The sequence below is a fragment of the Parasteatoda tepidariorum genome, chromosome 10 (genome assembly GCF_043381705.1).
Source record: "Parasteatoda tepidariorum isolate YZ-2023 chromosome 10, CAS_Ptep_4.0, whole genome shotgun sequence".
NCBI lineage: Eukaryota > Metazoa > Arthropoda > Arachnida > Araneae > Theridiidae > Parasteatoda > Parasteatoda tepidariorum.
The window spans coordinates 15,202,358-15,222,037 of NC_092213.1; the positions used below are offsets into that span (position 1 = coordinate 15,202,358).

Below are 19,680 nucleotides of genomic sequence, written 5' to 3' on the forward strand. Positions count from 1 at the left end.
AAAATTTTAAAATTTTAACTTAAATTTAATTTAAAATATTTAATTATTAAATTTTTTAAGAAATTTTTTTTTTATCTGCGGCAGAAAGAAAGGGAATAGTGATGTTACATTCGTAATCAATGATTACAGAAGTGTTGATTTTTTGATGCTACACTTCAAAATAAATATATTAGAGATTAAATCTTATATATTTTTTTTCTATTTACAGTGATAGATAAACCTAGTTAACTTGTATAGATCTCAAAAATATTTACAAAGAATTAATGTAAAATGTACATTTAGATGATATTTATGTTACACATGACTTTACATCACAAAGACAGAACTATATCTCTCAAACTGTAAATGATATTCAAAAGTCAATTCCTACTTTTTCCTTTTAATTTGAAAATTAAGAAATCTTATAATAGAGAGATTTTGCATACCGTTTTTCTAACATTAACCGTAACAATAGTCTTACTACTTACTCTTTAACAATACTGTGATTGGTAGAGAAGTTTTCGAGCATACGCCTTAAAGCTCAAATAACAAAGGAATAAAAGGGAAACGTACGGCTTTAAATAATTTCTCTAATAAACATGTTAACTCGCAATTAGCAAGTTAATTACAAACATAATTTATTAATTTTTCGTATTTCACATTTAAGCTTTACACTTTCATATTTGTAGCACTTTTGAAAAAAAATTAGCTTCTTAATTTATTTTTTGATGTTCCATTAATTTTTATGTTTGTAATTAGCTCAGAGGTTGTACAGTGCACAACTCTAAAAAAAGAAACGCATGAAAAATTTTTATTCTAAATATTGTATTTTCAAACACTCGCAATCTTTATGGTTGGAGGGTCTGAGCTTAAATATGATAATTAAGTTTTCCAATAGCTATTTTAAGATGCGAAATCAAAGATGATCAAAGCTAAAAAAAAGGTACCTTAAATTTTTTTTTAGATAGTTTTGTATTCTTGATTCTCACAACATGGTGCATAGTCACCATGCAGAAAATTTGGTTTTAATTGTTTAGTCAGGAGCTTGATCAAAAGTTCGATACTTATTGTATTTATTTATTTATTTGTTTATTTATTTATTTTTCAGCCGGTCGGAAAAACATTTGAAAATGATCAAGAAAGAAAAAAGGATTACGCATAACCTTAAAACTAGTTTACCAAAAAAAAATAAAGAAATNAAAAAAAAAAAAAAAAAAAAAAAAAAAATAAAGAAATAAATCATTTAGAAAATATTTTTTAAATTTAATCATTTCTCATTTTTAAGTAGTCTCAGATATCTGAAGATTGATGGAAAAAAATGAAATTAATTTTAAAGGACTCAAACTTTTGATCGCACTTTTGTAAAATTATTCGAATCATATTTTCAAGAGGACAGCTATATTTTGAGGGCCATAAAACGAAATGCGTCTAAAGAGGTATGTTTATTTAGAGAAATTAGATTTTCTAACTTAAAATAGCGTCTGCACAGATTAATTAGCATGTTTGAAGTTAGGTCTTCAAAGGATTAAGGTTGCATTTTCGTATGTGAAAATCCAATCAGTAGATATACATTCTAATTTACCATTTTTTCTAATTTTGTGTACTGAATGTATAATGGAATTATGGAGTTTTAAATAACAAAATTCTTCGAATATAAATTTTTTTATATCTATATATTATTAAATACCTAGTGTAAATTTGCTTTATGTCCTTAAAAAAACTTTTATCTGATGGAATGAGACTTGTGTCAACTAAAATATCAGCTTCTCGTAGGAGTTTATTTAAAACCTGCGAAAATAAGCCGCAAGAATTTCGTTTCGTTAAGTGACATTTGTTTGGTGTATTTCTTTGGTGCTTGCCTTACACTTAAAATGCAATTGTTCCATTTTGTATACGTTAAAATCAAAAATCTCCTCGCGCATAAAGTATGATATAAGAAAAAAGAGGTAAAAAAAAAGAAGAAAGAAGAGAAAAAACTTTTGCATCAGTCCTAGTGTGTTGAAGGGAAATGGGGTGGCGGAGGGCACGGTGGTTAAGGCTCTAAAATTTTAAGAGCAACTATATGGTCGTTACATTTTAGTCGGTAATGCAGTTCAGTCATCTTTACTGTACCGAAAAGCTGATACCCAGTTATCTGATGTTATGTAGACTTCAAGCCGCAACGAGGATCGAACCTCAGGCATTTAAAAATAAAGGACTCAGCGTTTAAACACAGAGACATCGAGGCTGTTTCGTATTATGTTCATATGTATGTAATAAAATATTTTGAAGTTCTACCTTTCAATGAAATTTTTACCTTAAATTACACTGCATCTTCAGAAAAGGAATTGAAATATCTCATAAAAACCCCGCATTAGTTATTAACTAAATTTTCTTGTCAATCATTAATGCTTTTCAAAATGAAGTAAAACCTCCTCATTTGAAATAATCTGCATAACTGATTGAACAAATTAATTTTATTTTAAAGAAATATCTAAGCGTTTTTGATGCACTGGAAATATTTTTTGTCAGTTTATTTATTTATTAATTTCGCAATAAATGGAAACTGAAGGAAAGTAACAAATAAGCACACCACTACCTAAAGTGACATTATAATTCATCAGAGAGAGTACGCATTTNACCAGTCCCATGGCCGCCGCGATCCCCCGACCTGACTCCCCTGGATTTCTACCTGTGGGGACACATGAAGTCCATAGTGTACGAGACACCTGTAACATCGGACATGGATCTTATCGCCAGGATCGCGGAAGCGGCAGCATGTGCCCGTGACACTCCTGGGCAATTTGAACGGGTTCGTGAATCCATGCTCGGACGCTGTGAAACGTGCATTGTGGCGAATGGAAGGAATTTTGAGCATTTGTTGTGATGTAATGATGTTTTATAATAAAAATCATATTAACACTGCTATCGATATCATTTTTTTTCTCCTCATCCAAACCTGCACTTATCGCCCTCTAGCGGTCTCAGTTTTAATTTTCGGACACAAGTTCCTATGTAAATCTTGTTCATCATGATATGACAGACCAGCATGTTAAGTTTGTAAACAACCTTTTGGGACACCCTGTAGTTGATAAACCGATATTTCAATAGGCATAGTTTATGATCATCAGAAAACTTAAAGTAGAAGTTAATTCACGACCACTTCAATAAATTAATATTTAAAATAAATATAGAAACTATGCTTATCAATGTAAGCGTAAACAATTTTTATGAGCATGTATTTACACAACTCTCACTGAACAGCTCATTACATTCATTTTATATAAGATTTCATGAGTTAAAATTTTTTTAACCTATTATTGCTGTAACTAGATTCTTACTACTTTTGACAGACTTAGTAATAAATAGATTACATGATATTGCAGTTTTCACATGTAACCTAAAATCAAATCAAGTTTTAATATGAATAACATTTTTAACTAAATTTTAATTATGAAATAAGCTTCATGGTTTCAAAGCCATGTTTTTAAATATATATATATTAGGATATATTTTGTCCAATTGAAGTATCAAGTATAGATTATTTGTAGCACTTATTGAAACAGGAAAGTTTAAGTAGTGGAGAAAAATGCAATTATGGAATGTCGAATAATAATTATTTACATCACTGGCGTTGTTCTATAGTGTTGCTATTATCTAAATATACCGTCCAATATGCAGTGTTTAGAATGATAAATGATAGAGGGAAAACAACTCTCGATACTTTGTCGACAAGAATAGCTCTTGCTCGATGTTTGTTGTGGCGATAAAAATTAGTTGTCGGTTTTGGCTTTGTCCCGTTTGGTAGAGTAGCTGAAGTGCTTCCTTCCTACAAAACGAAACAAAAGGTTTAATTAATTGAAATTTGCATTTTCATCATTATGTAGCATAAAAATATCATAGCCCGTATTATTTTAACCGGATATATAAGTGTAAGTAAAGGGCAATGACGTAAATACACGACAAATGATCCTGTTACACATTACACTGATCCTGTTACATTGTTTTTTTTAATCCAAAATAAAGTGAATGCTGTTAAATCATTTATAAGTAAAATTTATAACAGCTTTTTTTCCCTGTTCACAATAGCCAACTATAGATAAAATGATTTTGATACCAGTTTTTCATCTTTTCCGTATTTCTTTCAGTCAAGCTTCAAAAACGATTAAGCGAAAGTTTTTTGAGCGAAAGAAAACTTCGAACTCTTGAATTAGATTCAAGAATGTTTAAGATTCTCGTAGAGAAAAGCTCCAGAGCCCTACTAATTGTCAAAACGATTAAACAAATCTACGCTTACCGTCAAAGTTACGGTTTAGGTATGTAATCGACTTCAGTCCTTCCCCCAACCAGTAATAAAAATACTTAACAATTTCGATATATAACATAAATGACAACACACAGCCAGATAAAAGACTTATTATATTAAATAGCAATTTGAACTTTCAATTTGTCAATGTTATTCTTTTTTTTAATTTTACACGACGCGTATACACGTCATACTCACCGCAGTAGAGATATTGTCTGACGTGTATACATAATGTACTCAACTGGCTAATAAGAACAATCCGCAATTCAAAGCTAATTCAGATGTTAGACCATTATAGATTCTTGTTTCAGATAAAACTTCACCATGGGAAAGTTAAAAATAAGGACAACCCAGAAAAAAATATGTTTTTTAAGTCATTTGAACAGAAAATCCATAAGACATTTCTATGTTTTGCACATATAATCAGTTATAAGGTATTTCTATGCTTGACATATATTTAAGATATTTTCGTGTTTTATGTATAAAATCGATAAATCAAACTAAAATATTAAAATCACTCAATAAATAAAAAGAATACTATCTATCTTTTGAGTTTTATCTCTAATTTTGGCTATTCATTTATTTAATATCTATCGAATAATTCCTAGATTTCTTTTCTTTATTCTATACCAATCAAAATACAAAAACTTCTTCTATTTGCATGACAGCCCTTTGTGGACCAGAAACTTTACTAGAACCTTCCCCCATTCTGCTCTTTTCTTTGTGATTGTTCTCCAGTCAGTCATTTTTAGGATTTTCTTAGGATATTTAGGATTAAATCCTCCTCCATGCAGTCACGTCTTTTGATCTTAGCCTTATCTCTAACTCTAGTTCCCATTGGTTTGCAATTGAAGATCTTAAATGTCAAGGAAACAGGGTTCATTTGACAGATGTGAAGAGCAAGCTTTAAGAGACTTATTTTGATGTATTTGATGATATCAGCTTCCTTGAATAACCTATATAGTTCAAAATTATGTCGTTGTCTCCATAAGTCATCCACATTTATAGCACCGGAAATTTTTCTCCAGCCTTTTCCCTCAAAAACAGTGAGCAGGTATGCTTGAAACTTAGTTAAAGACCATGTTTCGGATCCATAAGTTAAGACAGGTAAAATGATTGTCTTCTATCAAAATATACAAATATTCAGAAAAAAGAGTCAAACAGGAAATAAATCTCAAAATTAAAAAGAAAATATAAATATAGCTCATGAAAGTTGGAACGGTAGGAACTAAAATTTGACTTAAATCGGAAGTAGTAGCCACCATTCCAGCCTTCTAATGTTAGGCATAAAAACTACTTTGTTGAGTTTCTTAGGTAAGTTTAAATACTGTAATAAAACTGCTGTATCACTAGGAAATTTCTAAGAATTTGGTGCTTCCTCATATGTACTGATGCAGTACTAGCACTGACTCAGTGTCATTTTATGTGATGTTCAGTTCATTCCGTTAAAAGTCGGCATGTCGGCACAAGAAAAGTTCATGCAATTCCATTTTTATAGAATTTCTTTTTCATATATACTGCATTTTTATACAGTGTAGTGACGTTGAAAACAGTTTCCCGAAGTTCGAAGATCGAACAGCCATGCTCGTTGCTCTTAACATCTTCACGACTAAGGTATAATGTAATATGTGGCAAAAAAATTTACATTTCTATATATCTATTTTACTGTCATAAGTCATAATACGATAAACAAGGTATGAATATTGCTGCCAGAGGTCTAGTAATTTTAGGTAAACATGCGTGGATCTCGGGTTTTAACTAAGTAAAAGGCAAAAAAGATTTCAAATGTTAAACTTCACCTAAAATTGGAACAAACGTGAATATTCTCATATTATGGTCCATTAAAATGCAATGACGAATAGACCTAATAATTAGTTAAAGAAATAAATTTTGAAAAATATGAATTTTCAGTGTTTTTTATGTGTGATTTCGAATGAATTTTTTATAATTTAAATACTGCCTTAAATATCAGTTTCAAAGCTATTTTAACTATATTATATTATAACAACTACTTATATTAATAAACAGATATAAAATTAAATACTTATAATGAGATTTTACTTGACTACTACGCTGACATAAATTGCGGTATGCATTCCGAAGTGCACATGCGTGGACCTGCATGCTATTGTCTGTATTATTTTTAATTATAAGTAAATCTAAATTTAAAAGCTTCTTTCAGATCTGAGATCTACTATGTCAAAAGAAAAGACTATCTTTTCAAAATTATTAAAATATGCAATATTTAAAATCACTTACGTTTTCTAGCACGTGGATTTAGCATCATTTTTCGAAAATCACTTCTGCTTTTGTGGAATTCTACCCAAGTAACTTACATCTATTGCCCAGATAGCAAGTCCCCAGATAGCAAGTCCCCAGATAGCTTGAGAGTCCACGAATTTTTCAGTGAGGATAAAACTATAAATTTTCTTATAGCGTGTTTTTAAAAGCTAAGAAGCGAAGGTCCGCTTATGCTGGAAAAGGACAATTTCGCAACCTGGAAAGACTATATTGCTTTATAAAGGGACTCTACACTATTTTCCTTCCACGGAACGCAGTTAAGGAAGTGGTTGAATCAAATATAATTAGTTCCACACGTCGTACGAAGTTTAAGGTAATTCCATTGCAGTTAAGTATCTTGCAGAGTTCAATTATAGCTAAGCTAGGCTCCATAAAGCTAAATATATCTGAGTTGTAGAATGTGACTTTGTTATTCTAGTAGTACCACCTAGTTTGGGAGAGAGGGAATTATGGACACTACAGTTCATCATCCACTGAGTTGTATGGGTGTGAACAGAGTCCCGAAGAGATGCGAGTTCCGTTTGACCAGTTTCACCAATGGAAGCACTTTGCTACGGTAACTGATAGAACGACTATGTTGCTGGTAATTACGGATGCCCATTCTCTCTCTCAGTAAAATGGATAACCCAGCCACGCAAGTTGCTTTAAAAAGCAGCTCAATAAGTTTGCTATTAAGATATGTGGTGACATTTAAAGCATGCATCATCCATACAATAGCCTCCTGTAAATGGATTTGAAATCCCAACAACAGCTCAGTATTGAGGTCTGAGCTTATTGCTGTCAGAAAAGGCTTGCGATTTGATGCTCGGGCAGATCATTTTCAAGATATTTGGATATTGACTGATAGTCGTGCCTTAAAGCAACATATCTCTAATTGGGATATTATCGGAGATCAGACCAACCTTGATATTTTAGACCTAATTGACATACTTTCATCCAACCATTCTATACACTTTCAGTGGATTCCGTCACATTTTGGAGTTGATGGGAATGAGAGTGCGGACATCCTTGCCAAATCCGCTGCCGAAGAAGACACTGATCATTGCGGGAAGCTTACCTTTAGTGAAATTTCTTCCCTGGCAAAAATGAAATTAAACAGGATCATAAGAACTCCTCGCAATCACTCTATCTATCAATCTATCAATCTTAGACCGAGCAAACTGCCTTTTCACGCTTCTTGAGTGGCCACACTAGATCCCTAACTTTCAACCGGGTCCAAAAAACTTATGTTGAAAGTCATTGGTGCTCGACAGACATAGCCTCCCCTGCGCATATTCTGACTTGTTTGGGGTTCAGTAAAGATCAGATCCTGCGAGACTCCAGTCTTTTTAGGGACTTTTTGGAGGTGTTCGGATTCATGGGAGTCGTCCAGCCCTGCTAGACGATTACGAGATTAGCAACTGCAACAAATGGAGTTGATAATTTAACTACACTTTAATTATTCAGTCCAAAACTTTCAGTACCATTTAGGCTCGCATTCTATTCAAACTGAAGTTAAATGAATAAATATAAGCAAAGATCATGTTACCTGTACTTTTGGTGCTACTACTACGCTCCTGGTGTTATTGGGCACTGAATTTTTTCTGGGATAGAGTGGCCTTCTTTCATCGTCTTCTTCAGCTCCTTCTCCAAGTAGGATGTTTACAAATGCATACTCCATCAGAGAAGCAAATACAAAGACGGTGCAGGAAGACATAAATATATCAATGGCCTTTATGTAAGACACAGGGGGTAAGGATTTCTGCGACTGCGCATGCTGTGTTGACAGGGTAAGCAGTGACGTGACGCAGAGGGTGACGCGGGCGGGGACTGCTTCAGGTTTGATCCAGAATGAAATCCAGGACATTATTACGATGAGGCATGTTGGGATGTAAGTATGGAACATGTAGTAGCCCAAGCGACGTTTTAAAGTAAAAACCACTTCGATGCACGTGAAGTTGCCTAAAAATAAGGAGACTTACTTTTTCAAAAATCTTACATATGAAATCTTACAATAAAAAAATAAAAAAAAAAAATCTTGAAAAATGAAATTAAAGCATATTTATTTCTAATGAAAAGAAATTATTTTACGGATATCAAATTCATTTTTAAAAAAATCTCGTGGTGTGCAAAATAATGTCGGCAGCTATAAAATAATCTCAGTTAGAAAGCTATCGAGTAATTTTTAAGTAATTTTGATAATAGAGCATTTATTTCTCTGCGATTTGATATAAGAAGTATTCTAACAGCTAACTATGACCTGCAAAACCAGGTGTATGTATGTATATATATANTTAATGATAACTTTGCCACCTATTAAATTTTATCTCTTTTTTGCACTTGAAATAAATATTTCTTTAGACTAACATTTTTACGAGTGTAGTTTCAACTTTATTCAGAACGAAAATTTCACAAATAAAAACATTCAGAAATTTTATTATTTTACCCCTTCTTAGAAAATAAACATTGCTTTTAGTAAACTAATTTTTTTTTTATTAAATCTAAATTGGCAGTAAAAACGCTAGATAAGTGGAAATTCTATTTCAGCATGATTCGAACTTAAAAAAGCTAATATTATATATATATATATATATATATACTTGTCAATTAGTTTTTTCAACAATAGTCAAAATTCTTTACCTAAGTAAGAGAAAATGGTGTTTAGAAAAATGCAATAAATAGTCCTTTAATACGGAAAACTGGTAGCATGATGTTACCATGTAAGGTATCTTAATCATGGTAAAAGGGTACTTTAGTAACGTCTTTGTGTGCTAGATCTCGGGTGTTAGTCGAAGGGTCAGTATTGTTCTCAGGCTAAAAGTTTGAAAACTTGCTTTATTCTTTTTAACGTTCCGCCCCAACTATTAAAAAAACTGCGTTCCATTACACCCATTCCGTTACAAGCTTATAACCACGTACTTAACTCTCAGAAAAATTTGTTATTAGATGACATATATTGTTTTGAAAAGTTACTCATACTTCTTTGGAAAAATATATCCAGGATAATCGGATTTCTTAATATTCTATTCGGTTAAATTTTCCTTTTTCAAAACCATTTTTGAATCATAAAAGTAATTATACTTAATTATACTAGGCATTAAAATGGAGACAGGAAAGCTTCACATAATTTAAAATTATAAAACATTTAAGTAAACGGAATTTACATAGGATATAGAACATAAACTAAATATAAAATAACAGAAGATAATCCCGAAAACAAAATAAAAGGTAATACAATTCTAAATATCAGTTTGAAGATGCATATTTTTTGCTCATGGTGGATAAATCAATTTCACGCAATGTATAAACAATAATTATTTTAATAATTATCTAATTATTTTAATAATTACTTTTTGTTATTATTATTTATTATAATAATTACCTGTTGAATAGACTTTCGTGCAGTCACCAAGTGTTGTGTCAACTAGATTATGTTGTGGCAATTCTATAGAATCATCGACAACAAGTGGCACCTCTTCTTCCCAAGCGAATATAAGATCATCAGTAGTATACGACACTAGGGAGGAAATGATAAAACAATCATAATCAATTTTAATTACTCTTTTCGACAGAACTATTAATAAGTTTGTTTTCTCGTTTTTTTCTCCATCGAATGAATGAATTATGATTTAAACTATGTTTTATTTAACCTCAGGACATTACTTATCCACTTCCTGGATCAATAGTTCTTAATGTTCTACGCTGTAGTCTTGTAACACTGAACAGAATATAAGAATGCTCTATAATCCTCACAGAACAGCTTCTGTGACTAAAATTAATCGATTCTCTTGATTTAAACGAGTTAGTCTAACATTCGCTTTTAGAAAATAAACTAAAAGTCTTCCATTTTCCAATGAAAAAAGAACTAAAATTTTTGATGACCGCTTATTTTTTTTACCAGATTATGATCGGACCAGGTCCGTTTGTAACTATTTCAGTATGATTTACTGCTACAGAAATGACCAGTTATGGCACTTTTGCACTAGATTATGTGACCTGGCGATGTCTGTTTGTAACTCTGAACCTACTGGTAAAAAAAGAATAAAGTCTCAAAATCTCTCAGTGAAACCTGTTTAGTGAACAATGGGGCCGAGAATAAGCTTAAAAGTAAGTAAGAATTAGAACCTGAATCACCGATATAAGAATTCGAGAGACGTGTCTTGTACCATCCTGTATGTTTGATTGGATAAAGTGTTTCTTAACATAGTATTGTATTCGTTATTTCGTTACAAGTAGCTGGTTTAACAACCAGGTAAAAGTAAAAAAGTTATTCTTAATAAATCTACAGTTTCAAGAAATCATTATTTTTGCTTTATATGCATACACTCTAAAAACATTCTGCAAAAAAAAATTTAAAGTATCTGTACTCTGTTGCAAGTTAAGAAAAAAACATTATCCCCTACTTGCATCTAAGTGCACGCCAAATGGATGCCAAGCTCCCAGCGTGAACATATATCAACATCACCAATTTAGAATTTCACCATCACCGAATTGAGATGACGTTACCCAGCCTTCTTTTTGCTTGTTTATTAAATCGTGTGAAATGAGGAAAACAAAAATTATTGAGTAAGCAATTAACAAATAATACGAATTAATCAAAATGATATCTAAAAATCGTACCAAATACATGCCTATATGTTCGTATTTAAACAAAGTGATGAAAGAATAATAAATATTGTTTCATGCAAACGATTTTCTTCGACAGCAAAAAAGTAAAAATTCTTTATCTCGGATTCGATTTGTTCTGCGCATGTCGACTCAAGACGCCCTTTTTTTTTCTAAATCTCGTATCCAGTGTCCAATCAAATCCAATGCTCTTGCAAAGCCATTTAGTTGTTTCTTTTTCAAGAACGAATGTTCATCTTATTTATCGAAATATGTCGCCAAATCTAGAATCCCAGTAAAACTACGCAATGATAACATTTTTTTATAACTTTATGATATATAACGTAAAAGAACAAATGACATTTCTGTCTGCTACTTTTAAAATATTTTCATATTGTTTTGAAAGCATATTCGCATAATTTGATAACGAAATAAATGGAACTATACGCAGTCGTGGACGATTATTTAAATTCTATACCTTAATGGTCTTTTCTTGCAACGGAGTATCGAAGTTGTTTCATGTATCTGTAAAAATGAACTAAAGAAAAGACTTTATGTCCTTTTTATTATTAATCAAATGCATGCAATTAATTTTCAATAGTTTCATGAACTAAGTATATTAATCAGAAATTTGTAATTATTTGTTTTTGTTCGTCGAACTTGGTGCAAAGTGATAAAGTAATTGTTACGCCAAGTTCGACAAGCAAAAACAAATAATTAATGATTTCTACTTAATATGCTAAGTTCATGAAACTATTAAAAAAAATTACATGCACTTGATTAATACGCCAAGTCCATAACGCAATTGTAAATTAATTACAGACCATTGATTAAACTTAATAAAAATATTATTTATTATTTTGATTTTCGAGCAAATGAAAGTTTCAATATTTCTTAGTTAGGTTTCAAGATTAAAAACTAGTAAATATAAAATTATTAAAAAGTTGCAAATAACTTACAACTTTCGATCTTCATGGTGCATATCTGAGTATCATGGGGATACGCTTCAAACTTCATGGCACACGACAATAAGAGAGTTAACCTGCAAGCAAATCAGGTTTTAGAGAACATAATCATCACTTTCAATTGTAAACCCTATAATGTCATTCTACACGTCTCTGGATAGGGCATGTAATAAATATATGTCTGCAGACGTAGATTAAGCTATAGAGCTTGAATATAAAAGGAACAAATCCGCTTAACCCCTTCCTTCTCGCTCCCATCATATTTCCGGGCTGGAGTGCTCAGTAGTAACGGGCCAATAAGAATAAAACTAATTCACTATTTCTTTCCTGGAAAACGTTTTATTTCTTATTTACACACCAGATTGCAGTACCAGGATATTTTAAAGGTAATTGTAGATAGTTAGTTTATTTTAAACTAGATGTCAACTCAAGATGTTTGGATGTCAGAAAAAAATAGGCACTTTTATGACCGTTTTCTTGTAAGTTAACCGATCGTTAAGGAGTTAACTTCTCATTTACCCAAAGCTTCACACAAGCCCGTGAAGCCACACTATAAACGCTTCTTTCAGGCAAGTTTTATCGGCCTAATACAACTCTGAGTCAGGCCGAAAAGTAGCTTTTCGCATGCTCTAGGTGATTGATTTTCGTCTATTCTCGCAGGGTGAGGTTCTCAACTGGAATTGGTGCAATTTTGACAAGCGTTTTTTTTCTCAGTCTTGTGACGTCAGAAGACTGCTTTCACTCATCGTATAAATGGCGTATAACTCTAACAACTGATAATATATTGATCGGCTCTGCTTAAAACGACGATGTTTAATAATCAGTAGTAGCATATTAATATGCTCTCGGTCAATCAATAAACAATTATAATTTAGCATTAAAGATTTCAAGAAATCTAATTTTCTGATTATAACAGAAAGCTGAGCATAAGAAAAGCTTAGATGCGTAGGGAAAGCGTTCTCAACCGCTAGCAACCGGTAAAGTGTTTGGAAGCAAGATACATATCATATTTAAAGTATATTTTATATTAAGAAGACAATTCTTTAAATTAGACTTAAACTGTAAAATTACGTATACAAAATTTACTAGACAAATATTTTTCACATGCTTCAGTGAGAATATGTAATCAAACATTGAGAAAATTACACTCCCTAAACGCAAGAAATATTAACCAATCCCCTGAGCATTTAGGATTAATGTAAAATTTATTTGAAAGTTTTGTATCCAAACTTCTTTTTTTATATTGTGTAATCAACTTGGCAAGTCGGTTTGGAAGACAGTGTATTTTGGAGAAAAGAAGTTCTAATGCATTGTACAAGCTTACTTATACCATAGCAGAGTATCAGTATGAAATTTATTACCGTTGAAGGTAGTCTTTCTCACATATTATTACTGCTAAGCTTCAACAAAAGTTCCTCCTGACTGAAGGTTGGTTACTACCATGGAAACAAGAAAAAAACCATATCAAATAGATGATAGATTTAAAAAAAAAACAATATCACTGCCTAAACTTAAGCCAAAGGGAAATTTCTACCTCCGCATCAATAAGCGAAGCAACTTCTTCGCAACCACGGTACCCGTCAGCACGCGAGACTGGCGTCTGGAGGAGTTCTCGTGATTGCCGGAGAGTAGATGATTTTATGATTAATCTTAAATTTAGAAGTATAAATCAGTGTTCAAATTTAAGTGAATTTTTGCAGATTTTACTGAATTTCGGTATCAACGCAGGTTGATATAATAGTAATGTAATGACTATTTAACAGTTATAACACATACGCTTGATTGAATTCTCAGCAGAGTTCAAAGAAGGGGTTACAGAATCTAACAGAAAAAAGAACTAATAGGAAGAACGATTACTTCTTATTAATATACAGGCTTTACACCTTGGTTTCACTTAAAAAGAAGGCAGTTTAAGAGTCTGTGTTGCTTTTTATCTCTATTAGCAACGCTTTGTCAGGTCCTTGTCAGTTGTTGGAGGGGAATGAGAGTTTCTATTGCCCACCCCATACTGTCTCAGAACTGCTTCGTAGGGTTGAGATCAGGAGATTTTTTTGACCTATCCATCAGGCAAATATAATCCTTTTCCACAAAATTGTCATTCAGCTTAACATTACGACACTGCATTACTTCCTTATAAAGGAAACAGGGTCAACCTTTTTCTTCAAAAGTCAACAATAGGGTTCCAAGATCTTCTCTATACACCTCATTTTGAACAAAAAATCCTCTTTAAAGGGAAAGAGGTTGTTTTGTGGCATTTATCATTACTTGTCCAGTTCTCCAGATCTCCGCTACTATGATGGTCGATTTCATGGACATTGAAGGGCAGTATAGTATGTCCATGGTTCAAATGATTCCGACTTTTTTGTAGAGAGAAACAATTACTGTATACATGTTCCTCATTGTTCAAAAAATCAACTATTATGCAGTTGTTCGGTGATTTAAACGGGAAACTTTGAAACTTTGATCTCTTAAGTTTTATTCTAGTTGTGTCTATATTTGCAATTACTTTTTCAAGAGTACAGAATTTTCATTAGATTTTATTTTTAGCTTTTAGATTATTTTGAACCTGTTAATTTCTTCTCATTAATGAAATTTTACACTGATGCCACCATTTATGTGGGAGGTCTTGATAAAAAAGTCACTGAAACCATTTTGTGGGAGTTATTTGTTCAAGCTGATCCTGTTGGTAAGTTATGTTAAATCGTTGAATTTGTTAGGCTTATATTTTTTGATCGTTTCATGAATGTAAATGTGCATTTAAACTTGAGGGAAGTAGAAGAATGTGTTTTTAGAGTCTGAAGTTTTTTTTCGCTCCTGATATGACCAATATCTTGTTTTCACGGAACACAACGAGCACCCTCGTTATCTGGTTGGCAATTTCCAGAGGAATGAAATTATAGACGCAGTAGATTGGCCAACAAGATGGCAAGACCTAAAGCGATAAAACGTGTCTGGGTAGGTATGGGGAGGACAAACTGAAAATCACAATCCACCCAAAGGCAGTGTTGACGGATGAATGAGACCATTTGTAACATGAACATTTAAAGTATCTTACAAAAGAGACTAGGGAAGTGTGACCCGCCAATTTTGAAATAAACTAGTGGGATGTATGCCTTATGAGGAATAATTTTAGGGGGCAACATTCGTTTCGGCTAATGTTTTAATGTTTATGTTTTAAACTAATGTTTAAAGTTATGTTTAATGTTAAAGTTATGTTTAATGTTAAAGTTTGTTAACGTTAATGTTTTAGCTTATATAGAAGGTCCTATGAGAGATAAAAAATAATTCAATATGTAGAAAAATTAGTATTTTATTACTTCAATGCAGACTATTAGTTATTTCAATTATCTCATACTCCAATTAATTTTGTGGTGCTTTCACGTACTATATATTGCATATTTACAGTCAAAATTGATTTCGAAAATTTTATATATCTGTCGTTTTTCAGAAAAACCTGTTAGGTTAATTAAAAAAAAAAAAATTGGCATCCAATGTTTTAAATTTTTTTTTTCAAAAAATTTTCCAAATTAATTGGAGTATGTAATTGTAAATTAATTAATAATTAATTTGTTAATTAATTATCAAATTAATTAATTAACCAATTAATTGCAAATTAATTGGAGTATGATGTAATTACAATAACTAATAGTCTGCATTGAAGTAATAAAAAACCGATTTTTCTATATATTGAATTATTTTTTATCTCTCATAGGACCTTCTATAGGCCAAAACGAATAATGTCCCCTAAAATTATTCCTCATAAGGTATACATCCCACTAATTTTTCTCAAAATTGGTGAGTCACACTTCCCTACTCTCCTTTGTTAGTTCCGGTATGAAATTACTCTCTGAGTCAAAAGATTCATAAAAAGTTTGCTCACACCATAAAAATTACCAAAATTTACCATACATCAATCAACTGTTTTTTGTATGACATTTATTTGATGCTTTACAAACCCAATGAATGTCTCAGTTCAATTATTACACCATCATGGCTGTGCATTATAATCTTTTGAAAATTATTATTAGTTTTTGCTTTGTCTCAACATATATTTATACAAAACTTCAGTAAAATCTGTCAAATATCGTTGGATAGTCAGCTACCATTTAATATTCTCTTTTAATTTTAAACAATATTGCAGTTGAGTTTTAAACACAAGATTGAATCATAATATTGACTCTAGATTCCAAATATGAACCAAATTTTATGGGTGAACAGATGTAGATCAAAGAGGGCTAAAAACAATTCTCAACACACTCAATCGCTAGGAATCGAAACGTATGAGAAAATATTGTTTCTCTTACAAAATGCTATATTATCTAAAGATAATATACATATATATCGGTAAGAATATAGATGTAGATAAAAATAACAAAAATTGTCTGATTGTTCTCGAAACAGCTCATTTGGAAACGAAAAAGAGACGCAGATATAGAACAAATATTTATCCCTTTAAAAGAATTATTCCTCCTGGTTAACCAGTAATCGATAACAGCAATCTGCCATTCACCTAAACGATTGGCCCCCAACTTGGCGTGATATGGAAAACAGATAACGATGTCTGGAAGAATGAGCACAGCTGAAGGGGTTCGGATAAGACGAAAAAGAAGTCAAGAAGGCTCTCAAAAGAATAAAGAAAGAACAGTTTGCGAACTCAAAGGGATTTTTTCTCGCCAAAGCACGTTATTTTGGAAAGTTTATTTTTTTTCAAGAGTTTTCGAATACTAAAGTAATTTTGAGTTAGTCAAAATGAAACAGCATTGTATAGAGAAAACTAAATAGAAGCTGTATTTATCTGTTATTTACTTATAGGTCAAATTTAAATTGGTTAAGTTCAAAATTTTTCCCCATAAAGTCGGGAAGCTCATTTTTATGAGCCAAATCAACTGCTAATAGAATAAAACTGTATGGATTCTTTAATTGAAAAACCTTACACTCTGTTATATTATTAATAAATCGAAGTAACTACGTATAAATCATGGGGGTTATTAAGAAAAGCAAACAGTGAAAAGAAGACTAGTTCTCCAAGCTTAAAATTTTTTTTTTCCGAGAGTGACAAAAATGATAGTCGACTTGAAAACTCAACTTAAGAAAAACTGAATGAAGAAAAAAAGTATGGGTTGCTGTATTCTGCTTAGGAATATAAGCAATTTTTGATCTCCTAGTTTTCAAAACTACTTACAAAGTTCAGCAATATCGTGTGCCAGCAACTGCAAAATCTACAAAATAATGTTTTTAAAAAAACGTTTCTTCAAATGTATAATGTAACGCATAGTATTGCTAGCAACAAGTATGGATATTTAAAAATAAATTTTGAAGTGTGTATTTCACTTTATTTTATAATAGTTTTTGAACAGCTGACCCAATTTTTTGGGTTTTCAACTACTAATGTTCGACTCCGTAGCCTTGTAATTTTGAAACCAATCCAGAAGACAAGGGAACTCCTAGATCAATAAGTATCGTTAGAAATTTGCCTTTGTGGAAGACTGTTTGATGGAACTAACCCGCATTTGCGTAACATGGAGAGGAAAACCATGAAAAACCTTCCACAGTTATCCTGACGGGAAGAGGACTTATACCGAGATTTGAACCCGGTTCATCTCGATGGAAGGTAAACGCTCTATCCCCTGAGCCATCCCGGCTCTTTGAAGTGTATAGTGAATAATGAAGAGTGCGAAATAGTGAAGTATAATGTTGATTAGAATACAGGTTTTAGTCATATTTTTTTTTGCAATAACACTCCCAAGTTAATGTTTCTTTTTATGAAAAACGCGTTGATTTACTTATCACTAAGAATGTTTAATTATTGAATTTAGAAGGATAAAATGAAACGGTTAAAATTCCAGAGGAAGAAAAAGGAAAAAAAGCAGAAATATTGTAGTTAACTCAATAGTAATCATCGTTCTTAAAGTTTTTCTGCGACTATCTGTTAACGGACTATCTACTTTGAAAATATATACAAATTTCCTAGAGATTAACTCTCGTTTCGGAAAACAAAATTCCATCGCTCTATTTGGAATTTTAAAAGGAAAATGTCGTTTAAACGAAATCAGGAAATAGCTAGTGAAAAGAAGTTTTAAACCTTTTAAAGTAATCATAATGTCGAGATATTTATACAACATCAGACATTTGATAATTAGGTCCTTATAATTTATTATAATGGTTCCAATTTCGAAGAAGCTACGCAGAGTAAAAAAATAAAAAAAAGGAATAAATCACACATTTCCAGTCTTTAATTTCCTTGTCTTTACCTTCTCCGCAACTACAATTAGTAGAGTATTTATCTTCTCATATACTCTCTAGGGAAATAATACTATCTAAGCCTAGATTAATGATTCTAAGCTCTCTCTCTAAATTTTTTTCTTCTTCTTAACTTTCTCGCAAAAGTTGCATCTTATTCTGAAAGGATTTGCTGTTTCGTCTGAGAATAGGATTAGTATAAACTATATATAAATTTGGATAATTTTTCCTTCATTAGTTATTTGACATAATTTAAATAATTGTCTCGCATAACCGTTTTCAAGTTTTGAAGGCCGTGTCGTTCTGGGAGAAGAGAATATGGACTTAAGTTGGGGTCGTTTAATACCAATATTTTATCGTTTAAGTTTTTCTTCACGAATAGAGCGTTGCTATGGCAATCTTTGGTATGAATGATTATTGATAGAATAAATGAACAGAGGGTAAAAGGACTCTAAGAAGCAGTGATCAAGTGGCTTGGTGATCCAGCGAATTTGCAAATAAATGTACCATTGAAGCATCATGATATTCTCGAAGAAGAGAACATGAGAATTAAAAAGTTATTTCCCATTAATAACAATCATCAGTTTATTTTTATTCATAATAAGCGAGTTGCTCTTGCAATTTTTACTAGGAAATGTTTTTGAAAGGACGAATGAACTAATGCGAAGAAAAGGAATAAAAGGATGGGCAAATAAGTAAGTCGATTAATCAGCGATTCTAGAAATCACCGAACTCTTAAAAACATCATGTTTTTTCGTGAATTCAGGCTGTTGTCATATGAAATAATGCTTTTTTGCGAATAATATAATTTTTTCTCAATTCCTGCGAATTTGCAGCAGCTAATTATAACTGTTAGGTCAAGTTTAGCCTATTTAAGGTCAGCGCTGTTCATGCTTATTCTGAAAATTTTGCTAAACGCCAATATGGAGAAAAGTCATAGTTTTGTGAAAAATGAAAAGCGTTTGTTGTAAAATTTTTTAAGATTTAGAAACTTATTCCAATGATGCATTATCTGGACTCATAAAAAAACTGAGAATAAATGAGAATAAGGCAGTGATTTCAATAATTTTTCCTCTAGGTGGAAAATTTTTTCCGAATTGGTGATTTTTAAAAAAGTTTAACAACTTTTGAAAAATTTAAATTATTTGTCCGTTCTAAGGCCCAGATAATTCTTTATGACAAAATTGTATATATTGCTTCAAATTATAGTTCTGCTTTAAGTATGAGGCACTAGTGGCAGATCTTCGGAAACCCATGTTCTGCCAGTTTCAGGTATCGCTTCTTAATAAGAAACCATAATTAAATTTTTCTTTTTAATGAGTGTGT

General features: G+C 31.7%; 1 protein-coding gene across 1 annotated transcript in view; it reads right to left on the bottom strand.

Moving 5' to 3' along the window:
* Nucleotides 1-3,455: 3,455 nt before the first annotated feature.
* LOC107455766 (glycine receptor subunit alpha-2-like) overlaps nucleotides 3,456-19,680 on the bottom strand; it is a gene marked incomplete in the record, with an annotated part of 127,669 nt that continues 111,444 nt past the window's right edge. The window contains 4 exon segments of the mRNA XM_043044493.2: nucleotides 3,456-3,787; nucleotides 8,094-8,506; nucleotides 9,927-10,061; nucleotides 12,109-12,191. Coding sequence (XP_042900427.2) covers nucleotides 3,584-3,787; nucleotides 8,094-8,506; nucleotides 9,927-10,061; nucleotides 12,109-12,191 — 835 coding nt within the window.